The sequence below is a fragment of the Acomys russatus genome, chromosome 6 (genome assembly GCF_903995435.1).
Source record: "Acomys russatus chromosome 6, mAcoRus1.1, whole genome shotgun sequence".
NCBI lineage: Eukaryota > Metazoa > Chordata > Mammalia > Rodentia > Muridae > Acomys > Acomys russatus.
Window position 1 is genome coordinate 26,640,413 of NC_067142.1, and position 23,053 is coordinate 26,663,465.

Genomic DNA, 23,053 nt, shown 5'->3' on the forward strand with positions numbered 1-23,053 from the left:
ACACACACACACACACACACACACACACACACACACACACACAGTATGGCACAGATGCTCCACCTCCCACATATATACATATTAAAATAAATTTTATAAAGGGTAGAGAAACTCCATGACACAGCTTTTATGAAGTCATTGTCCAGGATGGGTGGGATAGTGATGACATAGCCATTCAAGGGGTCAGTCATACTCTCTGTAATAACATTTCATGCACGATCTGTAATTAAATTCAACAGATTCATGAATTTGCCAAGCTTAGCTTCAAGGAAATTCTTACTCTTGCCCTTGAGTGCCTATCTAGATTAGTGAGACAGGCCTCTGTTCATGTCTCCCCCAGAACAGTTAACACAACAGGTCTTGGCCTCCAGCCAATCAGCTGTGTCTCACATGAGGCTGTTAGAAAGGTCAGCCATAAAGCATACAAGACTGGGCCAGAGAGGTGGCTCAGTGGGTAAAGGACCTTGCTACCAAGTATGAGGGCCTGAGTTCAACCCCCGGGACTTACATGATGGAAGGAGAAGACAGACAGCCATAGACTGGCCTCTGACCTGCATACATGCATGACAGCACAGACACACACAGACATACACATATACATACACATAAACATGCATACATACACACATGCACACATATACACACATACATACACACATACACACAGAGAGATGCAAAATAAATAAATTAAAGAAATAAATGTGTTTTTAAGTTTTTAAAAGGAAAAAACCCCAGATAGTCAGTAGCCAAAAACAAATAAAACAGAACACTCCAAAAGCTTGTCTTCCATGGGGATAAATTAATGTATACAGGGGCATTAAACATTTAGAGAATTTAGGTTTTTTTTTCTAAACTACTGTAAATGAAGAAGTATCATCATAAAAGTAATCTAAGGAAAACATAGCTAAATGGAAGATATATTTGGCTCTGTATCTCCAAGACCTCGAGTAACTCAGAGCTCAGGGCTAGCCATATTGATCTTTATCAATCCAGCAAATACTATGGCACCTAGAATTTAATATTTGGTGGATTGAAGAAAGCCTCCTGGAAGGGAATGAAAAAAGACAAATTGACAACATGGTCAGCACTGCAGCTCGCCTTGTCTGTAAGATGGAAGAATTCAGTTCCTCCCACTGACATATTTTCCTCCAACACTGTAGTCCGTCCTGACGGATGTGAAGAAAACCTTTACTTGGGTGACATTTGGCCACAAGATGGACAGTGATCTCATACAAAGGTTGCAATTCAGCAGAGCCTTTCAGCTAAGCGTTTCCTGCACTGTGTCTCTAAAAGCCAAGAGCGGACACTGCAGCACATCTCCAGCCTGGCATTTCCATGGAGAGCTGAGGGTGGAGTGGGCGCTCCTGACCAAATCAGGAACAGAGCTGAGAAACCTGGTAGTGTGGCTCTGAGCCACAAGGAGCGAAGGAGAGGCAGCAGGGTGTGTCAGAACCCTGCTGGACTGTGAGCCACGTCTGCCCTTTACAGTTAGGGTTAGCCAAGTGGCTAACTTGAGTCCTTTGAGGGGAGAGGTGAAGACACTGGAGGATGACAGGCAAACGTATTTTGAAAATTCCAGCTACCTCTCCCTTCCCTTTACTCTCTGGAGCAGCAGACAACTTAAGAGCCGAATTTGGATTGGCTCTGTCCTCAAATATCAGCATGTAGTTTGTGTATGCATAAGTATATGCATGTATATGCCATTGAATTCCAGAAAGGATGGCAGATGGTGTAAAGGATATACAAAATACAAAAAAAGGGAGGATAAAAAATAGAAATAAAACATCAAAAAGGTAAAAATAAAAAGTTGAAAATTCAAGTGTGAATATCCCATGCACATGTATGTGTGTGTGTGTGTGTGTGTGTGTGTGTGTGTGTGTGTGTGTGTGTGTGTATGTATGTATAGGCCAGAGATCAACATCAGATGTTTTCCTCACTCTGATTTCAGCCAGACTGGCTGGCCCGCGAGCCCCAGGCATCCTCCTGTCTCTGCTTCCTCAACACTGAGAGGCTTTTTTTTTTTCTTTGCCTCAAAAAGTGACATTTATTCAAAGAGAGAGGAAAAAAAAAAACCAAAAAACCAAAAAAAAACAACCAAGATGTCTATCCCTTGGCTCCCGTCCCTCCCCCCTCAAGCTGTTCCTCAGCCCCCAAGGACTGAACTCTGGCTCAGGCCAGGTAGCAGAACAGCCCCTCAAATGAGGTCAGCAACACTGAGGGGCATCTCTTCAATGGAGGTGTTGTAGAAAGTCTCAATGTCTCGAAGAGTCCTCTTGTCTTCTTCTGTCACCATGTTAATAGCCACACCCTTATGGCCAAACCGACTGCCTCGGCCAATTCTGTGGATGTAGTTTTCCCTGTTGGTGGGAAGGTCGTAATTGATGACTACGGTTTGTGCTGGATGAAGCAGATGAAATGTTAAGCCGTGGGTTCAAGGACCAGATCTATGATATATTTCAGAAGCTTAACAGTAACACACAGGTAGTTTTGTTGTCTGCTACAATGCCTTCTGACGTCCTTGAGGTGACCAAGAAGTTCATGAGAGACCCCGTTCGGATTCTTGTCAAGAAGGAAGAGTTGACCCTGGAGGGTATCCACCAGTTCTACATCAATGTGGAGCGAGAGGAGTGGAAGCTCGATACGCTGTGTGACTTGTATGAGACCCTGACTATCACCCAGGCGGTGATCTTCATCAATACCAGAAGGAAGGTGGACTGGCTGACGGAGAAGATGCATGCCCGGGATTTCACTGTTTCTGCCATGCATGGAGATATAGAAAGGAACGAGATGTGATCATGAGGGAGTTCCTGTCTGGTTCTAGCAGAGTATTGATTACCACTGACCTGTTGGCCAGAGGCATTGATGTGCACTGAGAGGCTTTTTAACATGGGTTCTGGGCCTTTAAACTCAAATCCTTGGGCTTCCACTACAAATATGTTACTGACTGAGCCATCTCCCCATCCCCCTAAATGCACTTTCATAAAACTTAACTGCACTGATGGATGAGAGCTGGTGCTCACTGAGGGGGAGTATGAGCATGGAAGACATAGACGTGGCATTCAGAGAGTACCAGGCGCTGGAGCATCTTCTGGAGATGAACATATGTTGCTAAGTTAAAGAGTTCCCACCAGACAGAAGCAAGGGTCCAGTCTCATAGATCTGGCACTGTCACAAGATCCCACAAGAGAGCCTTTGGAACAATGGAGTTACCAGGCAGAATTGGGTGTTGTTATTACTACCAATCCTCCCACTCGAATGGTGGCCCCAGAGTGAGGTGCCTGGATTTCAGCCTTTGATGTTCATTCGGGTTGTCCAGTTGTTCATTTCTACTGTAGCCCCTTATAACTAGCCTCCAATGGTTGGGCTGTGCAGAGAACAGGTGGAGCCTGGAGACTAATTGATTATCTTGGACCAGATGCTGCCCTCTCCTCTTCCAGATGTAGCTTTGTAGGTAGAACAAATAAACATACCCTCTAGTATCTGGTAGATGGCTGTTGGTCAGAAAGGGTCCTTTTCTTTGGATCTATTAGTAAGACCATCAGCAGAAGTTTGCTGTCAGACTGAAGGCAAACTATACACCTTCACTGATGTACTGCAGGGCTACGCTGCTCTGTATGGAGAATAACAGCTGTGAATTTGCTTTTGAATGAGTGGGATTGTTAAGCTAGTAGCAAGTAAAAGAAAGGGCATGAAAAAAAAAGTAGCAGACAGCTGGCAAAACCTCATAGAGCAGGTGTTTACAGCATCAAGCAGAAGAGACTGGGGAATACCCCCTGATACATTAATCCTTAGTGCCTGACTTCCAGGAGCTGGTCTCACCAACCAGCTTCCAGCTTCTAATTCCCATTATGGGAATTTTTATAACATGGGGTAGACAATAGTAATCTCTATTGGATACGGTTTACCTCCTGTTCTAGAGAGCACAATGTGTTTGAGTTTGGGTTTGGTTTGTTTGTTTGTTTGTTTTTAGTTTGTTTTGGTATGTATGAGCATTTTGCCTGAATGTAAGGCTCACCATCATGTGTATGCCTGTAGAGGTGGGAAGATGGCATCGGATCCCCTAGAACTGAAGTTACAGATGGTTGAAAGCCATCATGTGGCTGCTGATAACCAAACCAAGGTCCTCTGTAAGAGTAACAAATGCTCTTAATATCAGAGCCGAATTTTAAACTCCAATGTGCAATGTTCTTAATACCTTTAGTCGCCTACTATTCTCCTCATTTCCTGTCACAATGCCAGGGAACCAGCCTGTCCTAGGACTAGAGGAAGACAGTTGAAGTAAATATGATTTGACTTTGAGAAAAGGTGGCCTATCTTTTCTTAAGAATCAACTATCAACTACTACAAACAACACATGGCAACTTACCAATTGATCTGTAAGCCTTCCAGCCTTGTGCATAATGCAGTCCATAGAAACCTGGCCACTCTCCTAATCTTTAGGACGACACGCTACCTCATTGGACTGGTAATATTACAGTGATTAGGCAGAGTGAGCAACTACTTCAGGCGCATTAAGATAATATTTGCACTGGGGCAAAAGAAATAAATTTCCCACAAAGACAATGGAATGTCATGGCCTCAGACCTGTCATGGTAGCACACATCTGTAATCCCAGAACTTGAGAGGTAGGTGCAGGAGGAACAGAAGTTCAAGGCTCATCCTCAGCTATGCAGGGCTACAAGAGATTCTATTCAAAAGAGGAGAAAGGGGGAGGAGGTGGAGAAGGAGGGGGATGGGGAAAACAGAGGAAGAGGAAGAAGAGAAAAGAACTGTCTTTGAAGGTGAAGGATAAGTTGCTGCATCAGATTCATCCTACCACTGGGAAAGAACAGTATATAGCATGTCTTGTTGGACCTGGGAGTCAGCACACACCTAGTTACCAAATGACCCCTAAAGCCTTCCATTTTCAGTGGGTCACAGAGAAGAATCTCAAAATAGGTTGAGGTTGCTCCTCAAGCACCACTGGATCACATGACCCACAGTTGGATGCACTGCCTTCTCTGCTTCAGCCTGCACCTATGGCTCCTAAGGCCAGTGAGTAGGGCCCGCCATTCACACGTTGTTCTGCAGGTGATGGCATGTAACAGAAGCCTTTCAACCCCACACTGGCATGGGCCACAGGGACAGTAATTAAAGCAGATGATGCCAGTGAATATAGCTGCAAGTAGGGCAGCTACTTGTTCATTTTTGCCTGAAAGGAGAGGGAACCAGAAGGATGTGTCTAAACTGCTGAACGGTCCATAACTAATGCTTTCCTTAAAAGAAAGAGAAGTGCTTGCTTTTCAAGCATGAGAAGAAGTAAGTTCAATCCCCAGGATGCAAGGAAGAAGAAGGGGGGTGTGGGGAAGGAGGAGGATGTGGAGGAGGAGGAGGAAGCATGCTTGTAATGCTAGCAGTGAAGAAGAGACAGGGAGAGCCCTGCTGTTTGCTGCCAACAAGCCTAGCCAAGTTGGCAGCTCCAGGTGAGAGATTAAGAGATGGCTCAGTGGTTAAAAGCTCTTAACTGCTCTTCTAGAGGACATGAGTTTGGGTCCTGGCACTCATATTGGGTGACTCACAATCCCTGTAATTGCAAAGGACCTAACACCTTGTGTGTCCTATACACACACACACACACACACACACACACACACACACACACACACACACACATTAATGGCAAGAGAATCTAGGAAAGCTACATGGAGAGAGCGTCTGGATAGGTCTGAGACATAAAGATGTTAGTGATACTGTTTAGGGGTCCTGATCAGGTTCATTTTCTCTGCCAGTTAAAAAGAGAAAAGGCAGGAAATTCTGAAGTGCTACAGGCAGCAGCAGAGAGATCTCAAGCACCACAGAGAAATCTACAGTTGAAAAGGTACTTATTTCCTCTCATACTTTGTTTTCTCTCTTCAACCACTAACCCCTGTCTATTCTATTTCCCCTTCTGAGTGAAATTTAAGCATCCTCCCTTGGGTCCTTGTTATTTGTCATCTTTGGGTCTGTGCATTGTAGCATGCTTATTCTGTACTATATGGCTAAACTTCATTTATATGTGAGTATACACCATGTATGTCTTTCTGGATCTGGGTTGTCTCCCTCGGGATGATAGTTTCTAGTTCCACCCATTTAGATGCAAATTTCAAGATTTCCTTGTTTTTAATAGCCGAGTAGTATTTCATAGTGTAAATGTACCACAGTTTCCTTATCTGTTCTTCAGTTGAGGGACATCCAGATTCTGGCTACTGTGAATAAAGCTGCTATGAACATAGTTGAGCAAATGTCCTTGTTGTATGGCAGAGATTTTTTTGGGTGCGTGCCCAGGAGTGGTTTAGCTGGGTCTTGGGGTAGAGTTAGTCCCAATTTTCCAAGAAAGTGCCAGATTGATTTCCATAGTGGTTGTACAAGTTTGTACTCTCATGAGCAAAGGAGGAGTGTTTCCCTTTCTCCACATCCTCACCAGCATGTGCTCTCACTTTCGTTTTTGATCTTAGCTATTCTGACTAGTGTAAGATGGAATCACAAAGTCATTTTGATGACTAAGGACATTGAGCATTTCTTTAAGTGCTTCACCACCATTTGATATTCCTCTCTTGAGAATTCTGTGTAGCTCTGTGCCCCATTTTTTAATTGTGTTATTTTGTTTGTTGGTGTTTAGAGTTTTGAGGTCTGTATATAGTTTGGATATGGGGAAAGTGGAGGTGGGAGAACAAAAGGCCTGTTAAGAAAAGAGAAACTGTGGGCAGGGGCATCTCTGTGACAAGCTGGAGACCTAAGTCATGGTAAGTTCTCAGGGAGATATGAAAGGGACTCTAGTAGAGACTGCTAATAGCAGGGGCCACAGAGACTGAAAAGGACACCCCCTAACTAGACAAGACTCCTTGTAGAGCTAGGGGAGCAACAACTCATCCACAAAAACTTGAACCAAAAGTTTATCCTACCTACAAGATGTGCAGGGATAAAGATAGCACAGATAAAGGAGAGATTGAGAAAATATCCAACTATTGCCTGGCCCAACCCAAGACCCACCCCATTGGGGAGAGCCAACCTCTTACACTATTAATGATACTCTGCTATGCTTGCAGACAGGAACCTAGCAGAGTTGTTCTGCGAAGCTCCACTCAGCAATGCCTCAAAACAGATGCTGAGATTCATGGCCAAACATTGGGTGATGCATAGGAATCTTACAAAAAAGTGGGGAGAAAGAGAAAAGGACCTGGGGGTGACAGGAGCCTTACAAGAAGACCAACAGAGCCAACTAACCAGGACCCAGAGGGGCCTGCTGAGACTGAAATACCAACCAATAACCTTGCATCAATTGGAACTAGGCCCCCTGCTACAAAGACGTAGCTGAGGGCCTTCTCAGGATTGATGTGGGTCCCCGGTAGAGGGTGTGGGGTCTTTTTCTGACATGGACTCTCTTGCCAGCTTTTCAATCACTTTGGCCTGGCAGGACTGCCTTGCCAGGTCACAGTCCTGATATGTCTTGATTAGCCAGATGGGGGTGGGTGGAAAGGGGGGGGGCTTCCCTCTTCTGAGGAATACGGGAGGGGGATGTGGGAGAGGGAGGGAAGATGGGGCTGGGAAGTGAGGAAGGCTGGGGCTATGACCAGGATGTAAAGTGAGTAAATAAATAAAAATTTAAAAACATAAATTTAATAAAATAAAGAAAAGGAAACGTATTTATTGAGAGTGAGGAAGCACATGCATGCAGCAGACACTGGGGTGTGGGGGGCTCAGAAAGCAAAAAAAAAAAACCCTATTGTCTTCTTGGGGGTTGGGGGTTTAAAAGCCTCTGGAGAGTTTTCCTCCCCTAATTTAGGGTTGGTCAGTTTGAAGACAGGATGGGTGATTGGTCAGCAGCTGTTGAGTGACACGTTCTGATCCAGCCTTCAACTTGTTGATGTGCTCCATCATCAGGCAGGCTGCTGGTGGGAGACAGAAGTGTCTCAAGTTATGAGTGTGAGCAAGAAGCAGGAATCCTAGAAATCCGCCATCTTTATTACCTAGCCACGGCCTGCTCCCAAACTGTCTGCCTATCACAGAATCTGTCTAACTTCTAGTCTCTCCTCAGACTAGTGCTCACTAAGGAGCAACAACCTCCTCAGAGGAGGAATTCAACAACCTGGTGCACAGGATGTGAGTGCCAACCTGCCTCTTTACCAAGTCATCTCCATCCTCCTCTCAGGTGACCAGGTTGTGTCGAGTTGACAGTTAATGCTGACTAGGACAGGTACCCTTCCTTAGGACAGCAGGGGAATGCTTGACCCCCTTCATGATGGAAGAGAATTTGTTCTCAACCACGTACCCTACATATGGATTTGCCTTCTCTATCTGCAGAGCTTCCAACAGACCAGAGAATGTACATTTGTTGTGACAAATATAGTAAGGAGGGAAAAGGATTGCTTCAGCATGGTGTTCCACTCAGCCTTACTTCTGACCAAGGAACTTGATGTGCAGCAAAGTAGGGACAGCAGTAGGTTTCTGTTCATGTAGTTTACACTCCATCATGGTGTTCCTCATTATCCTGAGGCAGCAGGCTTGGCAGAATGGTAGGATGGTCTTTTTAACTTTCCATCCCAGCAACGATTGCATGATAAAACACTGAAGTGTGGAGCGACGTCCCCAGGAACTAATGTGCTCTACACCAATATGGAGTACCTGTTGTCTCTTCTACACTGAGGGCACCAGTTTCAGAATTGTGTCAGTTAGCTTTGATCGTCAACTTGACACAGCCTACAATCACTAGGGAGAGACTTGCAAAAGGGGATTGTCTACACCAGGTTGTCCTGTGGGCATGTCCCTGCATGGTTGTCTTAATTACATCAAGGGATAAAATGATGTCAGAAGCTCAGCCCACTGTTGGAAATCCACTCCCTGGGCTTGGGTCTTGGGCTGTACAGCAATAGTGAAGAGGAGCTGAACACAAGTGAGCATGCATTCGTTCTCTTCCTACCCTTGACTGTGGGTGTGAACATCTTGGCTTCCTCACAGCAGTGAATAGTAACAGAAAAGTGTAGGCTGAAGCAAACCTTTTCCTTCCTCCCTGTATTTGTCACATACAGGGAAGGGACCTGGAAGAGGAATCAGGTGGTAAAATGGATGGCGTAGCCTACAATCCCAGCACCTGTGTAGCAAGAAGGAAAGACATGAGGACCTGGCAGACAAAGAGACGCCATATTAAGCAAGGTGGAAGGAGGGGAGCAGCTCCTAAGGTTGTCCCCACAGACCTGCCCACCCATGGTGCATGGATGCCTGCGTTCACACACATAAACATGTGTCTGACACTCATGTAATACACACAAACACAACTGTCAAAAAGCAAGGCCTTTTGACTTATCCTCATGTAGATGGACTAACAGTGAAAGAAAGACTAGAGAAGACATAGGTTCTCCCAACCTCCAAGTGACCTCGAGGACCAGAACTCACATGAAAAGCCAAGTGAGGCTATATGCATCACTGCATACTTATAACCCTAGTGCCAATGGGTGGAGACAAGAGGATTCCTAGGGCTTGTTGCCCAGCCAGTCGAAATGCAGAAACTCTAGGTTCAGTGGGAAACCCTGTCTCAAACAAGGTGAAGTGTGATGCACACCCATATACCCCCACCCCGACAGAGAGAGAGAGAGAGAGAGAGAGAGAGAGAGAGAGAGAGAGAGAGAGCATTTTCTATGAAGTCATTAGAGTTCCTGCTTCTGCCCACACTTTCAGCTAGAAATCTGAAGGAACTAGCTCCTACTACTGCTCTTCTTCTTCTTCTTCTTCTTCTTCTTATTATTCTTATTATTATTATTATTATTATTATTATTATTATTATTATTATTATTATTATTATTCCTCCCCCCCCTCCTCCTCCCCCTTCTCCTCCTCTTCCTCCTCCTCCTCTGCCTCCTCATCCTCCTCTGCCTCTTCTGCCTCCTTCTTCTTTTCCAAAAGAAAGACATCCAGGCATGGAATCTCCATCAAGCAGCTTGAATTCCTTGTGAGAACACTCAGCTGGACCATTCTCTTGGAAGACTACCAACTGGAGGCAAGAGGCCACCACACTGATCGTGCAGCTACCAGGCAGCAGCAAGAGCATTGCTTCCCAGCCACCAATCTTGGTCTTGTCTCACAGTGGACTGGAAGTATCCTGGGGAAGAACTAGCTGTTGCCAATGAAGCTGAATCAAAGGATCTAAAGGCCACGAAGAAAACACACAAAGAGAATGTGCAAATCTGATTATTTGGGAAAGCTAGCAAAGAAAAAGTAGAGAATGGATGCAGATCCAGAAAGTTAGTTGCTTAGCATTTCTTAGCAGTAATTGCACCCTTGTCGTTGTTAGCTTGCTAGCAGTTCTCTCTCCTCTCCTCGTTGTTTCCTGGTTATAAGAGAAAAAAGAAAAGCCCTCGAGTCACCATGGTACGTGAAAGTATAGAAGGCATGTCTGTGTTTGTACTCTTGGATGTGCACTAGGGGGAAGCAGGAATGTTAAACACCGGGGTTGTTGATTCAAAGGGAGAGGTGTATAAGCCATGGTCTGTCCAGAAGGCTGGGAGTGGGGCATGGCTAACAGCCCGGTGAACTTTGCACTATCCGTGTGGCTGAGACAAGATTAACCTCCAAACTCTTATCTTGAGCTTGTTTTTCTCAGGTAATCTATAGATCCTACCTTTATGGAAGATGTCACGTGGACTTTAGAAAGAATTTCTATGTAGCCATGTTTTAAGCTTTGTTGCACATATGGGACCGAGTTAATTAACACCAGGAAACATTTTCCAAATTGTTCTGTTCTTAAATGTGCCTAAAATAAACTACCCACAGCCAGACTCTTGACGTTTGAACCCAACATCAGCTACAGCTACAGAGTTGTGTTCAACCTTGCCTCTTGTGGATTGACACTCTGCTGGCTGTGGTGTTTTCAGAGACTATCCCTCCGCAACCTCCACAAATGAAAGCATTCATATTAGAGAATTGAGCTACCTGACTGAACAGAATGCTTATATCATAGACAACTCTCCAACATGTGAGAGGGGCCTTTCCTAGCATCCATGGTGGTAAGCCTGCTTTTCTTGCAAGGGAAAAGTTCTGAAAGGTAGGGACAAGAAGATGGCGCAGCCAGTAAAGTTTTTGCTGTGCAAGCAAGGGGACTTGAGTTTGATCCCCAAATCTCATAGTCTGCTGGTGCCTGTAACGCCAGAAGGGCACCTGGTCCCTGCTGGCTGAAGAGCCCAGCTGAATTATCCAGCCTCAGGCCGGTGAGAGACTGTCTCAGAAAACAAAGTGGATGGTGCCTGAGCAATAGTACTCAAAGTTCAGCTCTGCCCTCCACCCACATGCATACATACATGCATGTAGACACCTTGCCACACATACATACATACATACATACATACATACATACATACATACATACATTCTGAAGGGGCCCCAAGATCTGTCCCTCCCAGGCATCTGTGTATAAGAAAGACATTGTGAGTTTTAAGGAAACCTAGCAGAAAGCCCTCCTTACCAGTAACTTCATCAGAAAGACATTTTTAAATGTCACTTGGGGGAAGTGGTTCCAGGCTCAGCCCAGCAGTTCCACATCATCAGGGAAGTGCTCTGAGAAACTGGGATGAGAGAGGTAGATGGAGAGGTAGACGCCATCTTCACTGTCTTTATGAATTCTATGTCGAGGTTAGCTCTCTGTGCTACTGTATTGGCCTTCTGTGCCCCCTCTCTCTTTTAAAGGCATTTAAAAAAAATTCTCACATGTACATATTGTATGTTGCACATGTTTTCCTACCTTCCCTTTCCCTCCCTCCCCCATTAGTCCTCTTTGCTCCCAACTAATTTCACTTCTCCTTTCCTTTTATATATACATGCATGATTTCATGTGCTTACATGAAACTAGGAACTAAAAAAAACCGAGAGAAAATACACTTTATTTGTCTTTTTGAGACTGACTTAATCCTCTTAATATGATTATCTCCAGTTGATCTGTTTTCCTGAAAATGACATAGTTTTGTTCTTTGTGGATTAAAAAAAAAACATTCTATTGTTTATACATATCACATTTTCTTCATCTGGTCCTCTGCTGATGGACATCTCGGTTGTATCTGTAATTGCTATTGCTCATAGTGCCGCAGTAAACACATATGTTCATGTATCTCTTTGGTAAAGAGTGGGTGTGATAGAGTGGGCCAAATGGATGATGCAGTGTTAGTTTCTTGAACTTCCGACTGATGCCCACAGTGCCTGAGCTAGTTTATATTGCCACTAGCCATCTAGAAGGGTCTCCTTGGTCCACATGCACCAGTGTTTGTAGTCAGGCTTATGAGGCCACCCCAGTGCTTGGCACATAGTGCTCCTTTTCCATCCCCTAAGCTCCTCATCACAGTCTCTGCGCCTGCTGCTCAAGCTGTCTCCCTTCAGCTAATGAGGACCCCTGTGGCCACACCCTGAACAGCCAGGACAGTCCCCTCCTAAAGACCCTTAACCCAATCACATCTCTACTCTCCCTTTTGCTACGTCAGGTGGTTATTTTCTCAGGGTGTGGGCATGAGGATGTGAACATCTTTGGGGGCCATGATTCACCTCCATTCAGCCTACCCCAGGGTCTCTCCTGCTGTGTCCTTCACATATGCACTCAGAGCAAACAAGATACCCCATTGAAGAATTCTGTTAAATAATTGTAGAAATGTCCATATTGTCCTTTCTTTTCACTCACTCACTCATTCATTCATTCATTTGTTCATTCATCCATACTATTGAGGCAGTCTCATGGATCCCAGATTTGCTCCCAATTCCCTATGCCTCAGAGACTGGCGTCCTGCCCGCATCTGCATGCTGGGGTGACAGATCAGGTTATGGTGAGTATGCAATGCTGGGGAGGGACCATGGGGCTCTGTGCATGTTAGGCTGGCACTCTATCAACTAAGCCATATCTCCAGTTCTCAGAGGCTTTACAAAAAAACTGTATGTTTGGCAGCAATGTCCCTTGTAGATGGGAATGGGGGAAATGCAGGATTTGGGGGAGGGGGACCATGATTTATGTCTAGATTCTGAACACTGTCCTGGGGAAGCCCTGGCTGTCTCTTGGTTGATTGATTTTCCTGAGAATAGTCCGGTCTCTAAGGTGCCACCAGCAGCTACTGTCACAAGCTGGTCTCTTGGGTCCTGTCTTGCCATTGACTCATAGGGAGGCACCAGACAGGATTTTTTTCACATTCTCCCTCAGGAAATGGCAAGGTAGGGGAGTGGCTGAGTGAGTCTTTCCAACCTAACTCCTGAGTCAGGCCAGCTATGGCCAAAAAGACTTAGAGGCTTTTAGATACAGCATATTCCACAGAAGTTAAAATAGTCAGACATATGTGGGGGGAGGAATACTGTCTGGGTACTTTGAGAACCAGCTGGAAGCTAAAAGCTGGTCTCTGGTCTCAGAAAGGGGGGCCCATCCCTTTGGCCCAACCTACAGAGAGGCACAAAAGAGCCACCGACCAGACTTCATACCTAAGGGGTTCAAGCCTCTCAGGGATTCTGACAAATGCCCTTTTTGAGCCAGGATGGGGAGGTGTTTTGATGGATTAAGTAAGCATTTGCCTCACAAGTGTTAACGCCTGAGTGCCAATCCACCCCGCCCCCCCCAAAAAAACAAATAAAAGCCAGATATGCATCACGGGGCTGTCATCCCAGTGCTCCAGTGGCAAAATGGGATGTGAAGAAAGGAGAATGCCCAGCTCATGAGCCAGGTAGCCTAGAGTACATGGCAGCCAACAGCAGACCCTGCCCAATAAGAGGGGAGGGCAAGGACCGATACCCAGAGCTGTCCTCTCACCTCCACACGCATACCATGGCACACAGGCACCTATATGCATGTAAAGGAACACACATGCATCAGGAGGCAGGGCCGGTTTTTAAATAAAGAATGCAGCTCGGGTGCTGGAGATAAAGTTCAGTGGTAGAAAGCTTGCCTAGCACACTCAAGTCCTTGGATTCTATCCTGGGCATATTAAATAAGTAAATAAAAATAAATACTCAAGTCCCTGGATACTATACTCATCAATGAGGAAGGAAGGAAGGAAGAAAGAAGGAAAGGTAGGTGACTTTCAGCTTGGTCCCCAAGAGTCACTTCTACCTCAGTCAAGTGTCACGGCAGGTGCCTGAGGTTGTCCTGGGTCTTAATTCTTGCTCTAGCCCTTCCTCACAAGCCAGCTTTCTCCTTCAGAGTCTCCATTCTGCATCTATAAAGACTTGTCTTTTGTGTTGTTATGACATTCGATGACAGAATCATTAACCTTTCACTGTGTCAGAGTTCAAGACTGCAGTCCATCACAGTGTGGAAGGCAGGGTACCTGGAGTGTGAGGCCACGTGAGGTCACATGAGGTCACGTGGCATCCACAGTCCAGAAGTAGAAGGAGGTGGATGCTCATGTCAGCTCACTTTATTCTTTTTAATTCGGTCCATAACCCTAACTGATGAAAATATATGACCCACACTTACAATTGATCTTCCCTCCTCAATTTGCCTAATGTAGGAACTCCCTCAGAGGTGTGGCCAGAGGTTTGATCCCTTGGCATTTCTACGTGCTGTCAATTGGCAATATTGACTACTACAGGTGCTTTCATTAAACTGGGCTCAGTTCTAATCACTCCAAATTATTTTGGTTTCTATGACCAGGAAAGAAGTGAAGTAAAGACTGCCACAAAAGCCTCCCCTGTGCTATGTCCTTCCAAATATTGGTGCCTTCTGCTTTCATCAAGGACTAGAGTCAGGCATCCACACGGACCACCTCAAAAAATTTTGACAGCTCTCACTCTCATGTTGGTATAAATATGCCCCCTTAAGTATGAAGTACTTGCATGAAGTAGAGTATGGGTGGGTGATGTCTGGATTGTGTTTCCTCCATAACGTGCCTGCTGTATCCAGGATCCAGAGCTGCCTGAGGGTTTCCTATACCCACTCCCCTCTTACTACACTAGGCAGACCAATATCTTCTCTTCATATCTACTATTCCAAAAATGAGCAGACCAGGCCTCAGATCAGTAAAGTGTTTGCCTTGATAGCATGAGGAACTAAATTCAATTCCCTAGAACCAGCATAAACAGAAGCCAGGGATTACATCTTACATTGCTAGGGAAGTGAAGACCAGGAGGGTTCCTGAAGCTCACTGGCCAACCTGTGGAAAGCTCCGGGTCAAAAAAGAAACCCTGTCTCAAAAAAAAGGTGGATAGTCTGAAGAGTGAAAACCAAGGTTGACCTCTGGCCCAAACAGACACACAGACCCAGGGACGAGAGGTGCTGTGTAGGCCCCATAATTCATACCCAAGGATCCATGTGCTTTCTCATAGGTGCTCTCACTCATCATCAAAGAAGCCTCTTTTTGCTGCAGATGGCAGCTGTCACAAAGACCCATGACTGGTCAAAACACAGAGAATAACTGACCATGGAGTGGCCAGCCTGAAATGGAGCGTCCATAGCACAACGCCTTTGCCCAACACTCAGAGGCAGACACAGAAAGATTGTGAGAGCCAGAGAACCAGGGCAACTGCTGACACACCGCAGGAGTGATGCTCCCATGAATGCGCAACAATATGGCTGCCTGTGCACAACCACACCGAACAACACATCAACACGGATGGGCAAAGACTCACAAGGCCCTAAACCTTAGCTGAAGTGCTGCAAACAGTCGATGGCTGCTAAGAGAAAGAGAGTTCGTTTTCTCAAAGATGGGGCCAATCAAATCTAAGTGGTCGGGACTAAACCCATGTACATATTGCACAACACTAATTGCATTCAGTAGATAGTACATCATCTATCTGAACATATATAATTTATCATATAAATAATATTTATAGAAGAGAAACATAAGTTTCTCTTGGGGAGATCTGGGGTGGCATTGGAGGAGTTGGAAAGGAGAGATGAAGGTGTAGAAATGATGTAAATACAATGTGCTTGTATATGACATTCTCAAAAACATGGTTCATAGATTTTTTTGGTCATTTTTTAGGTGTTTTTAGGGTTCATCAGAGCCTTCTGACCTCTGCTTTGAGGTCTTCATGTTCTTCAGAACACACAGGTTACATCCTTATGGCCTCACACCAATGACCCCTAGAGATCAGGAAAACACATCTGGGTGGACCAGCTGGCTGCCCGCCACGACTCCTCATGGCTTTTCATGCATGACTCCTACAAAAGGTCTAGAAGGAAACTAAGTGGCTCACTCCATCCCTACCCAGGCTCTGAAGTACATAGCCACCATACTAATGCATGTATTTCATAAACCAGCTGGCTGGAGCAAGTTTAGACATGTAGCTTTCACACTGGGTCAATTTCCAGTGCAATTATAGGAACTTAGTAATTGGCCACATTATAGCAATTACCAGTGTTTTTAACCTGTAGCACTAAGGAATGGTTTCCTGTAAGGCCAGTTCCAGAGGGCTGAGCTTTCTCTACCTTGAAAAGTCACAGGCTAGAGTCTCTGCCCATCCTTCTTCTTTTTTTTTCTTTTTTTCTTTCTTTCTTTTTTTTTTTTTTTTTTTTTTTTGTTCTTCCGCCATGGCATCACTCGTGCTTCCCAGGCTCTGTGGACTCTTGCCCTGCCCTTTCCTTCTGACACTTTCCCAGCTGGCTCTCTGAATGCAAGAAGACCGTCATCATGTTTTCTGAAGATCTCTTGCATCAGGGTCCCAAGACTTACCCCATCATTCCTGAAACACTGTATATTTACTTTGGCATTCTTCTTTCTGAACCCTGGTGTGGGACTTTTGGCTCCGAGTGTTTTTCTGAAGACATCATGTCTTGACCTCCTTTTCCATAACCTCTGCTAAGTCAGAGGTGGAATTGTCAGGACACTTAGGTAACCACGCCTATCAGCAAGCAGAGGGAAGGGGACAGGGTGAGGGCAACCATCTCTAGCTCTCATTGCTAGTCCTGTGGATGAGTTAGGGGAGGTATGAAGGGTCCACTTGAGGGTCAGAGACAAGACTCGGGGTACTTTTCCTGCTTTATAGTCTTTCTATGACATCTATTTCTAGCTCCTAATGTCCTCTTCTATTCTACAAGCCGTTTGGTTAGTCAGAATTCTCTAGAGGAGCAGAACTGATAGAATGAGTGTATAATATATATATACTTATTTTAGACTATATATATTCAGCCTTCAGTATGGCTAGTGTATCAGTGGCAGTCTCCTGACAAAAAGGCTGGAATCAGTAATTGTTCAGTACTCAGGCTGTATGCCTCTGCTAATCTTTCAGTATACATTAGAATCCCCCAAAAGAAAGTTCTCATATAAACCAAGAATGCCTCATCCACAGAATCTATAAATGTGCCAGCAAGAGTGAGGGCAAGGAGGCCTAAAGCAAAAGCTTCCGTCATCCATTTTTGTTTCCTTGTTTGGTCGGTTGGTTGGTGGTTAGTTGGTTGGTTGGTTGGTTGGTTTATGTAGTCTGCCACATAAAGTGTGACCCAGATTTAGGGCTGGTCTTCCCACCTCAAATGATCAAACAAAGAAAACTCCCTTGGAGGTGTTTCTAGCTGCTTGAGTTTTAGTTTATTCCAGATGTGGTCAAGATAGGAAAGATGTTTTCTTCAAGGTTGCCAAATACAAATTGCCAAAAAACTATGAATATTTTATATATATGTGTGTGTGTGTGTGTGTGTGTGTGTGTGTGTGTGTGTAATTCCCAATTGTTTTGTGGTTCTTCTTGCTGTAGTAGCTTATTGTATATGTGTGTAATAATATAAACATATATGGAAAAAAGAAAAATAATAAAAAAGGGAAAAAACTAAAAAAATTCTCATCAGGATGAGAGGATAGCTCATTGTGACTTCAAATTGCCTTTCCATGATGACCAGCAATGTTATAAGTTTTTCCCATATTTTTGGTCATATGTATTTCTCTTTTGACAATTTTCTATTTAAATCACCTGAACATCTTTAACCTTTAACTACATTATTTGTGTTTCTGGTGTGCACGCCTCTCTCTCTCTCTCTCTCTCTCTCTCTCTCTCTCTCTCTCTCTCTCTCTCTCTCTCTGTGTGTGTGTGTGTGTGTGTGTGTGTGTGTGTGTGTGTGTGTGTGTGTGTGTGTGAGACTCCTGGTGTATTCTGACACTAGTTTGGAAGCCTTTTCTCCCATTCTGCAGCTCACCCCTCCCTCTCCTGTGCAGCAGCTTCTTTAGCATTAACCTGTCAATCACTCCTGCTCCAATTTCTGTGTTGTTACTTACGCATTTAAATTCTTATTTTTAAAAAAAATGACCATTGCTAAAAGGAACAACAACAACAAAATTTAATCAGACAGTGGTGGTGTTGGTGGTGGCAGTGGCGGTGGTGGCAGCAGCAGCACTTGGGACACAGAGCCAGGCAGATCTCTGAGCTCAAAACCCTGTCTCGAAAAGACAAAAACAATTATCATTGCTCTTATCAATGGCTGAAGCTTTTCCTCAGCAGTTTCATGTGGTTAGGTTCTATGTTCATGTCTTTGGCCCATCTTGAGTTTAATTTTTCTTGGTGTGTGAGAAGTGAGAAATGCCAAGGTGAGATTCTGAATGTTCTAGCGTCCTTTCTGTTACTGTGATAAAACACTGACCAAAAGCAATGTAGGGAAAAGAGAAGGTTTATTTCTTCTTACACTTCCAGGTCACAGTCCACTATTGCCTGAAGTCAGGGCGGGAAGTCAAGGCAAGACTTAAAGGCAAGATGCACTCTTGCTGCACCTCGACCCATCCCCTCCAGGGAACTCACTCACAGCCAAGCAAACACAGCAGAAACCATAGAGGAACACTGCTTGACGAATGGATAATTCACAAGTATCAAGCATTTGATGCAGCCTATGGTTTCCCGCCTGGGGATGGTTCTGCCGATAATGGGCTAAGCCCTCCTGTATCAATTAATAGGCCAGACAATTCCCACAGACATGCCCGCAGAACAATTCAATGGCAATTTCTCAATCAAAGCTTCTCCTTTCAGATAAGCCTAGGTTGTGTCAAGTTGAATACGGACAACACCATTTCATGAGCTGGAGTCCTGGCGTGAATGAAAAAATGAGTTGAGCAATCGTATTCCTTCACTCCTTTCTGCTCTTGGCTTTGGATGTCATGTTACCTTCTGATGCCATTTCCTGCCACCTCTACTTTCCCACAATTAGAAGCCGTAACCTGCAACTGTGAGCCAGCACAACCTTTGCTCCCTTCAGTTGCTTTTGTCAATGTATTTCATCACAGCAATAGGAAATGATCTAAGATATTATAGCCTTCACTCAAGCCATGTTCTGAGCACCACTGTAGAAAATCGTGTGGCCTCACATGCATGGATTCAATTTTAGGATCTGTTGGGTTTTACACCCACTCCATACTGTTTCTGTTACTGGGTTGTGACTTGAGCCCAGGTCTCACGATGCCCCTAGCATTTCTCTTTTTGCGCAGCATTTCTTTGGCTATTTGTGGTCTTATCTGTTTCCATGTGGATTTTAGGATTGTTTTTTCCCATTTCTATAAAAAATACTGTTGGTATTTTGATGGGGATAGGCACTGAATTTGTGGCTCACTTTGGATAGTGTGAACATTTTAACAATATTAATGTTAAGATTACTTCTTCCGATCTGTGAAAAGTCTTTCCTTCTTTGCTTTGTTTTCTATTTATCTCATTTTCATTTCAGAGAGCATACACCTCCTCAAGTAATTTTATTCTGAGGTAGTTATTGTAAATGGAGTTATTTTATGATTTCTTTCTCAGCAAGTTCATTATTGGTATATATAAAAGTGCTACTGGGTTTTTCATCTTGTGCCCCTACTGGATATGTTTATGGTTCCTAATGGTCTTTTGGTGAATCGTTAGATCCTTAAACAACAAGAGAGATGGGGTTGCTGATGCCCGCATACACAGACCTGAGTGCAGCTTTTGACTTCCGCAGAACATAACCACTAATAGCTTGCAGTTGGCCAGAATCCTCATCTCAGCAGAAACAGCCAGTGAACACATATGCTGTGTATCGTCTGATGCTGAAAAATAGGCAAGGACTATAAGGAATTATTTTTTACTGGGATACACAATTTATCGAAGGGAAAAACTATTCATGCAGAAAGATCCATGACACGCATGCAGACTTTTAAGTAAGTAGTCACAACACAAGCTCAGCCCAGTTGCAGCAGGCGGTGGCCATAAAAGTGACTACGGAGTACAGTATCACTGTAATTAATTTTATGCTGATCTAATTGGGTGGTACATCTTTGTATATGTGCATGCTTCTGTGTACTGAAAGGGGTACCCAGGATGTTTATGTATATGAGTTTCAATACTTTTTCTTTTCTTTTCTTTTCTTTTTTGGACAGTCTGAAACTTACTACATAGACTAGGATGGCCTTAAACTTGAGATCGCCTGCCTCTGCCTTCCAAGTGCTGGATTTCAGGCATATGCCACCACATCCACCAGCAAGTTTTGATAAGTATGTGCATATGTGGTTTTTGTCTTGGATGTACATGTGTGTATGCATGGGTGTGGAGACCACAGGTCAATTCCTGTGTCAATGTCAGTGTCTTACTCAGTTGCTCCTCTTCCTCCTCCTCCTCCTTTTAAGACAGTGTCTCTCACTGAACCCAGAGTTCACTGATCTAGCTAACCTAGCTATCTAGCAAGTCCCAGGGGCCCTTCTGTTTCACATCCCCAGCACTGGGGTGGCAGATACCTGCCATCAGGCCTGGATTTTTTTTTACATGTGTTCTGGAGAATTCAGGTCCTCCTGCTTATGGTCCACTGAGCCATCTCCCCAGTCAAAATTTAACTTTGTGTAATACATTTATTGGTAGTTAATGGCAGTACTCTTTTTTTCACTCATGACATTCTTAACTTTTATTAACTTTTTATGTTTATATGCCATATAGCTCACCTGTGAATCATTTCAAGTCGTTCTAATAGTTAAAAGGAAAAGTTGCTTATTGGTAGACTTGTATAGTTCAAACCCACTGTCATGCAAGAGTCAACTGTTTATATAGCCATACCATCTACAAACAGGCATTTTTGGGGCCCCCTCCTGTGTTATTTTTTTAAATTATGTTGTTTGTGTATAGGTCTGTGCACAGTTATCCATGGAGGTCAGAAAAGGACTTCATATCCCTGCAGCTAGAGTTACAGATTGGTTAGGAGCCACCAACTGTATGGGGGCAGGAGGGGCTACACTCAGGGCCTCTGCAAGAACAGCAAGCACTCTGAACGCCTGGGCCATCTCTTCAGCTCCTTCCCTTTCTAGTTATGTGCCCTCAGCTTCCTTTTCTTGGGTTACTGAGCTAAGACATGTTTGCTGTTGCTGCTGTTAATTAGCCTTTTTTTTATTATTATTATTGAAGGTCCCTTACTGGTCCTGCTTCCATGAGTGACCAAGATCAAGGGAAAAGGGAGAGCAACCAGCTGGCTCAGGGAAGGTCATTTCCACATTTCCTTTACACACAGAACTAAAGAGACAAGCACAGAGTCACTATCATGGTTAGAAGTTGACAGCATGGAATGGGGAGGGATAAGGAGTAAGGGTGTCGTTAAAACAAAACAAAACAAAACAGGCTCCCCCCAAGCTGGGTGCATGGGACGGAATTTGGTCTGCTTCAACTCAAGAGGAATCAGAAGATCAAAAGCAGTTTGGGAAGGCCAGAACCTTCAAGGATGAGGGGAAGAGGACAATCCAAGGGATGGGAGGGACATTTAGCAACTAGGCTGAAGGGATTGCTCTCTCCCTCCTGGGATCTGCCCAGCCCCTCTGGTCTGGCAGGAAAGGGGCAGCCTGCAACACCTAAGAGCAGGTCTAGGGCTGCTAGATGCTCCAGGCAGGGGGCTGGAGGCAGCTCACAAGGCCTTGCCCTCTAGGGAGATAACAGCTGGATTTTCTGCAGCTGTCCCTGACCTCCTCGTAGCAGTTTGCTTGTGATTTATGCTTGATTCCTGCCAGCTTCTTCTTGATGGCATCCTTGGAGCTGGCATAGATCATTTTGCTCTTAAGGGGTACACTCAGGGGCCCAGAAGATGAACACCGGTTCCTCCTTCCTGCTCTCCTTAGTCTCCTAGTTTGCATCATAGAGAGCGTAGCTGCAGTCCTTGTCTGGCAGCATCTTGACAAAAGTGGTGTAGGAGTCATCCACAGTCTGCCCCACATCTCCTACCAGGATCTCTTTGCCCTCCTCTAAGATGATGTTCTTCTTGTCCTCACTCAGGCAGAAGAGCACGGCCTTGCAATTCTTCACTTCTTCTGGCGTGGAGGACTTGTTGTCTGCAGTGTTCCCCATGTCAGCGGCCTGTCTCCCCTCAACTGTCTCTTTACTTTCCCTGTGGAGACTGTTCCCACTTTCCAAGGCCCATTCCCACATTCCTTGCCTGGGTGACCCAACTATTTGCCTGTCACTCACTTTTTCCGTGTGGATCTTCTTTCTAGGACATATGTCTCTCTGTCCTTCCCACAGAATGAACTAGTGCTGCCCTTATACAACCACCTCTCAACCAGGAGACCCCTCTCTTAACATTTGGGGGTCCTTATCTGGGAATGAAGACCCTGGTGACACAAGCATGGTGACAGCTTGCAAAGGTGCATTCCTGAGGCTCCTTGCCCAACCTGCAGGCAGTTCCATAGAAAATCTCCTTTCCCCAGGAATTGTTCACTCTTCTAACCTTAGGGAAAAAGCCTCCTAATCTCCTAAGTTTCTGCCTTGCCAACCCTTGTGAATTACATGAACTTTCTGAGGCTTGTGAGTTGTATGAGCTTCATAGTTATTGCAAATCATATGAACTTTACAAGACCAGTAAATTTCCTCAGCTTCTTAGAGGCCTTAGCCTTCATCCCTCTAAGAGTGGATGCTTTGACTTAAAGAAAACCATTACACAACAAGAGAGTCTAATACTCCTTGCTTTCCCCACGTCCATCCACAGTTTTACTGGCCTGGTAGATTTCTCCCAGTGCTTAGTTCTGGAAATGTTTTGACGAGGAACTCTACCATCAGTTTCAGTGAGATTAACCTCCCAGGTGTCCACACATGGACCTCTTTGTACCACTTGAATCAGAAAGGATTTGTAAGCAAGCACTATTTGAGATGCTTCTTTTTCTCCTGGCATCAGTGATCTGTATGAAAATGA

The 23,053-nt window shown here is 44.7% G+C and overlaps 1 protein-coding gene and 1 pseudogene across 1 annotated transcript; one reads left to right on the forward strand and one right to left on the reverse strand.

Annotated features, from left to right (window-relative positions):
- The first annotated feature begins 2,394 nt into the window (after window positions 1–2,394).
- LOC127190974 (eukaryotic initiation factor 4A-I-like) lies at window positions 2,395–2,796 on the forward strand. The gene has a single exon (XM_051148226.1). The coding sequence runs from the start codon at window positions 2,416–2,418 to the stop codon at window positions 2,791–2,793; it is 378 nt and encodes a 125-aa protein (XP_051004183.1). The 5' UTR covers window positions 2,395–2,415; the 3' UTR covers window positions 2,794–2,796.
- An 18,947-nt stretch (window positions 2,797–21,743) lies between these two features.
- Window positions 21,744–22,212, reverse strand: LOC127190939 (cofilin-1-like; annotated as a pseudogene).
- Between the last annotated feature and the right edge of the window lie 841 nt (window positions 22,213–23,053).

What these genes read in the sequence shown, in the direction of transcription:
- LOC127190974 (XM_051148226.1), top strand. Translation starts at nt 2,416, where the DNA reads ATGTTAAGCCGTGGGTTCAAGGACCAGATCTATGATATATTTCAGAAG.